The following is a 10971-nucleotide window of genomic DNA, read 5'->3' on the forward strand; positions in this document are numbered from 1 at the left end:
TATATATATATATATATATATATGTGTGAAAATGATGACTTTATCCATCTCAGGATGAGAAAACGGCCTGAAGCGACCAGCATCCGTAGAACAATCCGGCCAGTGGAGGGACTAGGTGAGGGCTCATCCGGAGCAACAGGGGGTTTAAAGACCTCCTCCATGCCAGCAGGTGGATATGCCAAGGAGGGCACAGACAAGCGGCCGGTCAGTGCTCACAGTGTCCTAAACTCCATCACCCGACACTCCTCTCTGAAGACTAAGGTAGAAGGTCCTCAGCTCCGCAAGTCCACTCCTGCAGGACGATCAAAGAGTTTCAGTAATCACAGACCACTGGACCCAGAGGTCATCGCTCAGGTGGAGCACAGCTCACAGGTACAACAAACCCAGAATCTGGGCATGTCATTCAGTGTGGCACTGCTTATTATTTAAATTCAGAAACATTCAGACCCTGTCAGTTTTCATACACACTTACACTGAATAAGAATGATATGCATGTAAACAGAAAATAATTTTTTCCCACTCCGGAAATAGTCCTGAGCTCTCCAGAGGAGTGTCTGTGTTTTTTAGAATGTCCTATTTATCTTTCTTTGAGCTGTAATTTCACGGCTGGATAGAGGGCCAGAATCGATCCCGGCTGTGGTTATAATTGAGTTCGAGTTCCTGCGGTCCAGTCATTCTGAGTGTGGACATCTCACAATTTTATTGTTGTACTTGCTACACAACAGTTGTTGTAGATGTGCATCGCAGTTGTTGGATGTTGTTTTTTTGAAAAGGAGTGAAATACTGGAAAATGCCACTAAAATCCATCAAAATGTGGCTACCATTCAAATTTTTTCATAAAAAAAAACAAAGCAGCCAGTTCACCGGTAACTTTTTTTGAAATTGCAGCATATACATGGTATAAATTGCAAACAAAATGTTATATACAAAAATATTACAAACAAAATATGATCTGTTAACCAGGTAACCAGGCTTTTATAAGGAATACTTTTATTTGATGTTATTCGTGACCTTTTTAAGGTTGTTTTTAATTTTGGTTTTATTTATGAGACCGCAAATGCACTGTGTGAATTCAAGTGTTTTATTGTAAATTAAATTAAATTGAATGAAATTATAAGAATAAAATAAGAAGAAACTATCTTGTGCCGTTCATCAAAAATATTCATTAGAAAAAACTGATAAAGAATTCAAATTAAAAATAAAATAGTAAAATAATAGAATGTTTTTATATTATATGTTTTATATACTAATATTATATAAAATTAATATAAATATAAAATATATTTATATCCATATTTTCTCTTTTTGTTTTTCTTAATTTATCTCTTTTTTTCAGGACATTGAGGCGACTATGAACACGGCTCTAAGTGAGCTGCGAGAGCTGGAGAGGCAGAGCAACGTCAAACACGCTCCTGACGTTGTGCTTGACACTCTAGAGCAGCTGAAGAGCGGAGGGGCGTCTGAACCCTCCAGCCCGCTTCATTCCCGCCTGCTCCGTGAGGCCGACTCCTCCCAGCATCCTCTGCAGCGCAGCGCCAGTTCGGCCAGCGACATGCCCTCCACCTTCCGGCCCGGCAAGAGCTCGGGTCCCAAGAGCCCTCTGTCATCAATGTCTACCACAGGTCTGTCCGCTTCCAGCTCCACCTTCAGAGATAACAAACCCCCAGCCACCAAACCCAAGCCTGTGGTGTTCCCAAAAAGCAGTTCGGCCGGGGGCAGTCCGGCGATGGGATCCCCGACCACCACCATACCGCCAACACCACCACCCCCTCCACCACCCACCGACAAGTCCTGCCCGGTCTGAGCGTTTACAGCCTCGATCTGTGATCCGTTTCTTAGGAATTCCAAGAGCACCCTCTAATACTGACTTTTTTGGATCTTAACAGAAAACTGCGGACAACTTAACAGACTCAAACTGATATTGGATGCTTGCGTGAGTGAGCTTGAGTTTGTGTGTGTGTGTGGAATTAATATACACTTGTGGAAATATTGAAGTGGTTTTAAAACACTGTTTTAGTTTGGATTGAGACATGGACATAAGCAATCACTCTTCTCTAAGCCCAAAATTAGTGGTTTCGATTTTTTCCGCCTGTATATAGACTGATTTTATAGGAAAGGGGTCAAACTTTGAGGACGAACGAGCAGTGGATGTGCTTTCCGAGGACACTTTCTTCCCCTCAGACTTTGGTGCTGGTGCAGCTTGAAGCAGGTTACAGACGGCACAGCATCGTAGTGAATAGAAACAAATTTTCCTGATATGAATTTGCCACTTCTTGTCACATAACAGCATTACAACCTGATCACAAATCTGTCTTTTTCTACAGATTCTACGAATCTGTTATACAATAATCAGTAGTTACAGTTCATATAATCCACATTGGCACAGTCTCTGCTTCTCTTTTTTACAAATCTTGCCATCAACAGGCAATTAAACACACCAAATAAAGGAATAGGAGCATCTCTGCATGAGGATTCATGATACAAGATATTTGCATGGTGAACATGGATTCCCTAAGAAACAGATTCATTTCCATACACATCAAAAGCACTTCTGAAATTATTAACAGTCATAAACTGTTAGTATAAAATATAATAGTCATTTTATTGTACTATTATATCAGCGGGCACATAAAAAGAGGGTGTTGATTTGTATAAGTTTAATAATCATGATTATAACTGGAAAAAAGTATCTAAAAATGAGGAATGTCATGCAAGCACATTATTTCTTCATAGCCCGTGTATAAAAATAAAACGTAATTTTATTTAATTTTCCTTAGGTCATTACTCACCTTTGGGTCTGTATCATGGTATCTATGTATTAGTATGTGTGTTTTCGTACAGTATGTATATTCTGAATCTTAACAGCAGCTTTTAAAGATTTACGGCTTTACAATACAAACAAAGGGAAAGACTTCAAACAGACTAACGGGGGACACATGCAAAAACGTAGCTTGCTTTCCTCAGTTTTTCCAACTCAGAAAGGATAAGCATGCAAAAAGCCTCTTTAAAGTCTGACAATCTTCATCACACGGTCTGCCTGATTATGCCTTCGACAGAATGGATCGGACAAGTCTGTATTTTCCTAAGCGAGGCCTTATTGTCTTAGAAAATGAGTTGTGGTGGTTTGCAAAAGTAGCCTGCTTCACTTTGAAGCATTACAAGCCCTGTACATTCTAACATGCATGACTGACTGTGACTCCTGGAAAATATCTACGGACAGACTGAGATGTTTATGACCCAGGCTTTTTTTTTTTCCCCCCCCAAATAACTTTTTTGAGGACAAGCCTTTTCCTAACGTCTTATTTTCTGAATGTGTTGTCGTGTTCTGAAAATGTCTTCACAGGTGGTTACATTTGTTCATGTATTAATGATTGGACGTATTCTGTGTATGTTGTTCCCGATACCTCATAAAGGCAACTGGAAACTGTCTTATTGGAGTTCTTTTGTGAGTGGGACTTTTACATGCAAATGACAGCAGGAAACTCATGGTGTGTGTTTAATGTGTAATGTTAATAGTATGCTGTTGGCCGAGGCCTCTGTTTACACACATACTGTTTTCTTTCATTGTGTAAATTGAAATCAATCATTATACACCTGAATCTGCATTGTATGTTTGTGAACGAATTAAGTGATTTTCTTTCTTTTTTTGTAATCATAACTATTGTTAAAATGTAATTCCTGTCCAATTGAAACAAGGCCGTAAAATGAATTGTCTTGTCAGATATATTTATAGTTGTCCATTCAGATATCTGTTACCAGAGAAACCTGTGTTCAGATGTACTTACAATATATTGTGTATATACAATAGTGTACATTACAGAGGTACATTCTTTTTCTTCATATTTTGTTTGTGGGTTTTTTTTTTTTGGGGTACAGTATTGTACAGTTACAGCAATAGTAGTTGCCACTCAAATATACATTATATAATTCCACGTGTAGTTCCTGTAGTAAACATTTTTAAATAAAAAAAATTGCTTGCTAAATGTGTATTTGATTAATTGTTTCAATAAAAAAGTGCACAAATTAGAAAATTATATTTTTCCTAATATTGCCAGTCACTTGTTCATTTTAAATAAAAAGCTTGCTAAACGTCTCTTTGATTGTTTAAAAGTAATTAACTTTTTTTATATATTTTTTTACACTTTTACTAGCCACTTTTTTTCATTTTAAATGAAAAATTGCTTGCTAGACATGTCATAGATTATTTCAATTAAAAAAAATTGCTTTTACCCATTTTTACAAGACCCTTTTTTATTTTTGCAAACACAATTTTTTTTTTTTTTTTTGCCAGCTTTTTTTTTTTTAAATTTGAATATGTAAGTGGGCATGGATCTCTTTCTGATGCGTTTTAGCGTCAATCCGAGATATCTTACACTGGCTAGCATTAAGCAATTATAGCCTAACCCACCATTACACAAAAAGTACCCACATTTAGCTTTCACACATTTGTTTCAAACATTTCAAACATTTGTTGTTTGTCTCAGCAGCTATGTTTTAAAAATACCTGAGTGACTGCATCATATCTGCAGGTGTTCCTTCCCTGCAGCTCCCATTTCTCATGAACTTCAGGTCTATTTCCTGATTCTTTAGTGTTCATTCACTGGACCAAAAAAGTAAATGAATTAAAAAAAACAAAGAATCCAACATAGTATGGAATTTCATTAGTAATTTCATTAGAAGTTTGTCCACTTGCTAAGGATTAAAAAATATAAGGATCAAAAAAAAAAAAATTGCAACATAAATCATACATACTTTTCTGTTATTAAGAACCTTGGGACGCCTATTCTTTTCTTGAGGAAATGTAAAATATATTTAAAGTGCTACAATTTGATTAATAATTTATCCTTCGCAGGAAATAAGGACACTTTTTCAGCTTTAGTTTTTTTTTTTTTTTCTACAGAAATACAGGAAGACCTTGTAAAAAAAATCTACTAGAATATGCAAATCTAGGTCAAAGTTATCTTCTTGTGTCATACGTTCCACTCTGAACAGACGTCAGACAAAAATGCTTTTAATAAGAGAAGTATGAACTAGCCTTTCTGCCTCATATTGCAGCTTTAAATTCCGTCCACCAGAGGGCGACATACTTTTTGGTTTGTTGTCTAGTAATATAGTGGAATAAAATAGTGGTTTGCACATCATCGACATAAGATGATCCACAATTTAATATTTTAACTTGTGTTATGTCTTCTATCTAACTTTAAGATAAAATCATATATTAAGAGAAAATGCACCAGTACCCTTAACTCAAACGCGATGCACCGAACAAGGAAGTTCCTGACAGAAATGAAAGGAAAGTTTCTGGTCACAATGGTTTCCGTCGAGCTGCTCTCAGGACTTCTGCTAGAGGACTGCAGGTGTAATTAACATTAGTCCATAGAAAAACTCAAATTGGGATTAAAGTGGGAAATGCGCAGGCATCTAACACACAAATGGTTGGTTTGTTCGTTTTTTGTGATTTTCTTGTGTTGTCAGTCAATCAGTGTGATGACGATAGCGATGATGTTTGTGGTGATCTGAAGGAGAAATCCTCCTCAGAGGCAGTGTATTTAGACTGTCTTTCGTCTTTCCATAAATAACTTATTTTTGGAGAAATATGATTATGTGTATGTGTCTTCCGTGTTTGCAGGTCAAATTGAAAGGAAATGGATTTTATTTGACGCTTCTGTTGTGATGTGAGTGACTTTTGAGACGTGTTGAGTTCACAAATAAACCGGTGAGTCACTTTTGCTTAAAACAACAGCAAGTTAGTTGGATGGATGAGAGAAATATGTATTTAGATTCTGTTTACCTTACGATTAGCTCTAAAAATTAAAGCACTTAAAACTTATTTTCATTCAACTTAGCATACTGTTTGAAGGTACTAACCAGGAGTTCATTGGCAACATTATTTGCATTTACAGTATGAACAGTATGATACTGTAAATGTATATACTGTAAAAATATGTACTGTAAAAATATATATTTCAACTACTGCTGAAATATATATATATATATATATCATCCTTGGCTGTGATTTACTGAGACGTTATTTATTGAGACGAAAATAAGAAATCTATATATTCTTGGAGAAAATGGTCAAATATTTCTTATTATTATCGATGTATATATATATATATATATATATATATACATACATACATACATGCATACACAGGGTTATTCTTGGTTTCAAGGTTATTACTACTTTGTTATTACTTTTTTAATATCGGACCTCTAATAAATGCCTTTCTAAATAAATGCACTTTGACTCCTTTTGTTCTAAAGTGAAGTTCTAAGAAAAATGTGTCTAAAATGTACGTTTTGGGGCCACTGTGGATACTTCATTAATCCAATGAGTGAAAATGCAGTAATTATTGGAGGACAGGTAATCATGAGAGAAACTTAGCGTTAAATATTTCCTGCTCTAGAGAATCTTTGATTATTTTTCTGTCATACACAGATCCGATCATGTCATCCGCTTGTGTCAACACAATGACAGCAAGTACAGCAAACCACCTTTGGTCGCTGGATGATGTTCTTGGTCAGGGAGCTACAGCAAGCGTCTACAAAGCACGAAACAAAGTACTTTATCATTATTACAGTTTTCCCATTTCCATTACACAAACAGCTCATAGACTTGACACTTTACACTAAATGACACTTTATATTGCTGTAGAAAACAGGTGAGCTGGTTGCTGTGAAGGTCTTTAACTTGGTGAGCTACAACAGGCCATATGAAGTTCAGATGAGGGAGTTTGAGGTGCTGCAGAGACTCAATCACGTCAACATAGTTAAACTCTTTGCTGTGGAGGAGGTACGTATCTGATGTGGTTTGTGACACTGTTCAAAAATTTCCAGCCACGGTACCGCTGATTTTTCAGACAGTGCTTTGATGTTTGAGTTTCTCATGATGCATTGTATCAGGGTCATTTATGGCCAACTTTCTAAAGAACAGCACAAAACTGCTGTATTTAGTGCAGTGAAATTGATTTGATAATTATTCACCTTTAGTACTCAACTCATTGTATGGTTTAAGAGTTAGAAATAGCCTAAAACAAGGATGATAATTATGTTGCAACCGTTTGTATTGAAATCATTTATGTACACTACTGTTAAAAAAAAAAAAAAAAGTTCAGTATGGGTCAGTAAGATTATTTTTATTTTTTTTTTTTTTTTTAAAGAAATTATTACAGTCATTGTATGGTTTAAGAGTTAGAAATAGCCTAAAACAAGGATGATAATTATGTTGCAACCGTTTGTATTGAAATCATTTATGTACACTACTGTTAAAAAAAAAAAAAAAGTTCAGTATGGGTCAGTAAGATTATTTTTATTTTTTTTATTTTTTTTAAAGAAATTATTACAGCAAGGAACTGGAGAGTCAGTAAATATGTTTATAATTGTGCAAAATATTTATATTTTAAACAATTTAAAAATATATATATTTTAGATTCATCAAGGAATCTTGAAAAATATGTATCATGGTTTTAATAAAAGATTGATTATGAGAAGAAATGTTTATTGAGCTCCAAATCGGTATATTAGAATAATTTATAAAGGATCATGTGACACGGATTCAGCTTTGCTATCACATGAATAAATTACATTTTAAAATATTTTACAATAGATTCTTTTTAAATTGTAATAATACTTCACAATATTACTGAACTTTGATTAAATGAATGCAGCCTTGGTGAGCGTAAGAGACTTCTTACTGACCTCAAAACAATAAAAATATAATAATAATAATACAAGTTTTTAATTTTAATCTTTGCACAAACATTCTGATATTAAAATGTTATAAAATGCCAACAATAAAAGCAACTAGGTTAGCTGATTACCTTGAAAGTCCATAGATATCACCATCAGTTCAAACTGCTGTTGGCGATTTTTCCAACAAGCAGATGTGATGAGACCTGTTTTCCTGGGTTTGGTCAGGTGATGTTCAACATATACTCCATTATGTTAAACTAGTTTGACTCCCCACCTAAACTAGATCTGAGAGGTGAATGTTAAACGCACTGCCTTCAGTTCTATTCCTGTGCATGTCAGATGCATATGAACCCAAAGCAGAAGGTTCTGGTCATGGAGTTCTGCTCAGGTGGCAGCCTGCTGAACCTGCTAGAGGAGCCAGAGCATGCGTTTGGACTTCCTGAGTCTGAGTTCCTCATTGTATTACAGTGTGTGGGTAAGGACCAACAGAGGAAATTAAATGGTTAAATCAGTAGTTTCCTCTCCATTACACATGAACGTGTTACGAGGCATTACTGTAGATAAATAGAGCTCTTTTCAGATTTTGTTTTTCTCCCATTTGCACATATACAGTCCAAGGAATGAACCACCTGCGGGAGAATGCGGTGGTGCACAGGGACATCAAACCTGGCAATATCATGAGACAAGTGAGTGAGGATGGGCGGTCGGTATACAAGCTGACGGACTTTGGTGCTGCCCGTGAGTTGGAGGACGATGAGAAGTTTGTGTCCATATATGGCACAGAGGAATATCTGGTAAGGAGGAAATGCTATTGCATTTCTTAAAATGGTTAATGCTGAAAAATGCCTCTTCCTGCATTTTTTTAGTGATTCACAGAAAATACGGCACATGCAGTTGCTTATCAGAAATGTAATCAGGAGTTTGATGTGGCTCCTTTCATCTGTCTGTGAATAAATGTAGTATCTGAAATAATAACTTTTGTGAACTGTGCTTGTGTGGTTCAGCATCCGGACATGTATGAGCGTGCAGTGTTGAAGAAGCCCCAGCAGAAAGCTTATGGTGTGTCTGTGGATCTGTGGAGCATTGGTGTCACCTTCTACCATGCTGCCACTGGCAGTCTTCCCTTTATACCATATGGAGGTCCACGCAGAAACAAGAAAATCATGTAAGAAATCTAATCTGTAAATTACCTATAAAATTGTTTAATTCTATTTATTATAATAAATTACATATTAATCATAATGGAAAATTATAGAATAATTGTAAAAATAATTTATAATGAAGAAAGAGCTAAAAGATTGACTTCTTTTAAAAATAAACATAAATAATAGAACGTTTATATTAGGCTTGTTTTTGTGCTATTTTTGGTGAATTATGGTGCACTCTCCAGGTACAAGATCACAACAGAGAAGCCAGAGGGAGCCATAGCAGGTGTGCAGAAGGTGGAGGACGGACCCATTGAATGGAGCTACCGACTGCCACACTGCTGCCAACTCTCAGAGTGAGTTTCTCTATGCAAAAGTGTGGTAAAAACATTGTGGACAGACAATATTGTCAAGGAAATTGTAAATGGACCTCAATCAGTAATGCTATTTATTTATATGCTAATTAAATTCTGACTTTGAAAGGAAATCCAATCCTTCATTATGTTGTACTGTATTAAATGGCTATTCACAACAAGGACAATCACTATATAACTATGAAATTTTTATAATTATTCCAATTTCATGCGAATAGGGATGTCCACACCACAACAATAATGATAATGGCACAGAGGAACAATATTGTTGGAATCACATTCAGAATTTTTTTTTCCAATCGATGAATTATAGAAACTGCATAATTGCAGCTCATGCAAAATAATAAACAATGTGATCATCTGTTAGTGTGGACAAAAATATAGTTATCCTTATATTTATAGTAATCATTCTTGGTGTGAACGGTCATGTGTAATTTTTGTGTTTGCCTGAGTTTTTTTGTCTACTGAAAATTGTACTGATCAACACCAAGGTCCACAGTATTACAGCTCATTGCATTGAGTTGTTTTCATTCACGTCAAATTAAAAACAGGCATCTATTGTGACTCATTTAAGTCTCATGCTTTTATGCATTATGAGTAACATGCTGGAAAGAAATCCTTGATAGTTCTAAGAACACTGAAGCCGCTTGGAGTTTGGCAGCAGATCACTAATGGCTCTGTTTTTTGTTTTGTTTTTTTCACAGGGGCTTGAATTCCCAGCTGGTCCCAGTGTTGGCCAGCATACTGGAGGCCAATCAGGAGAAGTGTTGGGGCTTCGTCCAGTTCTTTGCTGCCACCACTGACATCCTGCATGGCATCACGGTCCACATCTTCTCTCTCCAGCAGGCCACAACACACAGCATCTACATCCACTTTCACAACACGTATGTGATTTTCTTGAGAACAGATCTCTTATCTCTTCACTACAGCATCTAATACTGAAGTACTCCATGCAACTTCATTCAAATGTGGTCCAACTAGGCCTGGGCGATAAAACGGTATCGATATTTATCGACGGTACACCTTCTTCGATATCGATAGCAAAAATGTTTGATATAACGCACGATATAGGCACGTACTATGAGTGATGCAGACAGCACACACAAACACGAACACATGCTGAAATGAGTGCTGTGCCTGCCTGTGATGAGGAGATTGTGAATAAAGAATGAATATTAGTCGAATTTAAATAAACATTTGCATTTGAATGTTAGGTGTGCATCAGGGAGCGTCATCAGTGGCTAGATGCGGTGAGAATGATGTGAGTGACGTTGTTTCATTTTAATGTTTTGTTAGTCTAGCCCACGAGACGCGCCGCTGCTGCGTTATTCATTCAAAATATTAGAAGCTCAATGCAAAGAAGATCTTGATTAGGTTAAAACCGAAACCAAGCCATTCACACAGAACGCATATTCAGCGCATTTTTTAGACAGACAAATATGACTGCTGCACTCGCGTCTCACACAAGAGATGTATAGAAAACCATGCAAAGTTAAAAGAGTTTAAACTTTTAGAAAATACGTCACGAATTTGTGTAGGTTTATTCCTTTTCACTGCGTCTCATATGCTTTTAAATGCAGTCTGTGTGAATGGCGCTTCGGCTCTTTGGGCTGCTGCTACGTTATTCATTCAAAATATTAGAGAAATATAAAAGCTCAATACGGAGAAGATCTTGAATGGTTTAAAACCGAAAGCAAGCCATTCACACAGAACGCATATTCAGCGCATTTTTTAGACAGACAAATATGACTGCTGCA

At 36.2% G+C, this 10971-nt stretch overlaps 2 protein-coding genes across 2 annotated transcripts in view; both read left to right on the forward strand.

The window, feature by feature from the left end:
* Positions 1 to 3948, forward strand: part of srgap2 (SLIT-ROBO Rho GTPase activating protein 2) — a 136663-nt gene extending 132715 nt beyond the window's left edge. Inside the window, exons 22-23 of the mRNA XM_016551340.1 lie at positions 54 to 372; positions 1337 to 3948. Of these exons, the coding sequence (XP_016406826.1) occupies positions 54 to 372; positions 1337 to 1804 (787 nt within the window). The 3' untranslated portion in view covers positions 1805 to 3948. The remainder of the gene's footprint in view (positions 1 to 53; positions 373 to 1336) is intronic.
* A 1268-nt stretch (positions 3949 to 5216) lies between these two features.
* LOC107739275 (inhibitor of nuclear factor kappa-B kinase subunit epsilon-like) overlaps positions 5217 to 10971 on the forward strand; it is a 13479-nt gene continuing 7724 nt past the window's right edge. The window contains exons 1-9 of the mRNA XM_016551339.1: positions 5217 to 5435; positions 5630 to 5716; positions 6443 to 6564; positions 6659 to 6796; positions 8035 to 8170; positions 8308 to 8489; positions 8700 to 8860; positions 9086 to 9196; positions 9919 to 10098. Coding sequence (XP_016406825.1) covers positions 6451 to 6564; positions 6659 to 6796; positions 8035 to 8170; positions 8308 to 8489; positions 8700 to 8860; positions 9086 to 9196; positions 9919 to 10098 — 1022 coding nt within the window. The 5' untranslated portion in view covers positions 5217 to 5435; positions 5630 to 5716; positions 6443 to 6450. The remainder of the gene's footprint in view (positions 5436 to 5629; positions 5717 to 6442; positions 6565 to 6658; positions 6797 to 8034; positions 8171 to 8307; positions 8490 to 8699; positions 8861 to 9085; positions 9197 to 9918; positions 10099 to 10971) is intronic.

The sequence above is a fragment of the Sinocyclocheilus rhinocerous genome, unplaced genomic scaffold (assembly GCF_001515625.1).
Source record: "Sinocyclocheilus rhinocerous isolate Xijiao unplaced genomic scaffold, SAMN03320098_v1.1 scaffold14, whole genome shotgun sequence".
NCBI classification, from domain to species: domain Eukaryota; kingdom Metazoa; phylum Chordata; class Actinopteri; order Cypriniformes; family Cyprinidae; genus Sinocyclocheilus; species Sinocyclocheilus rhinocerous.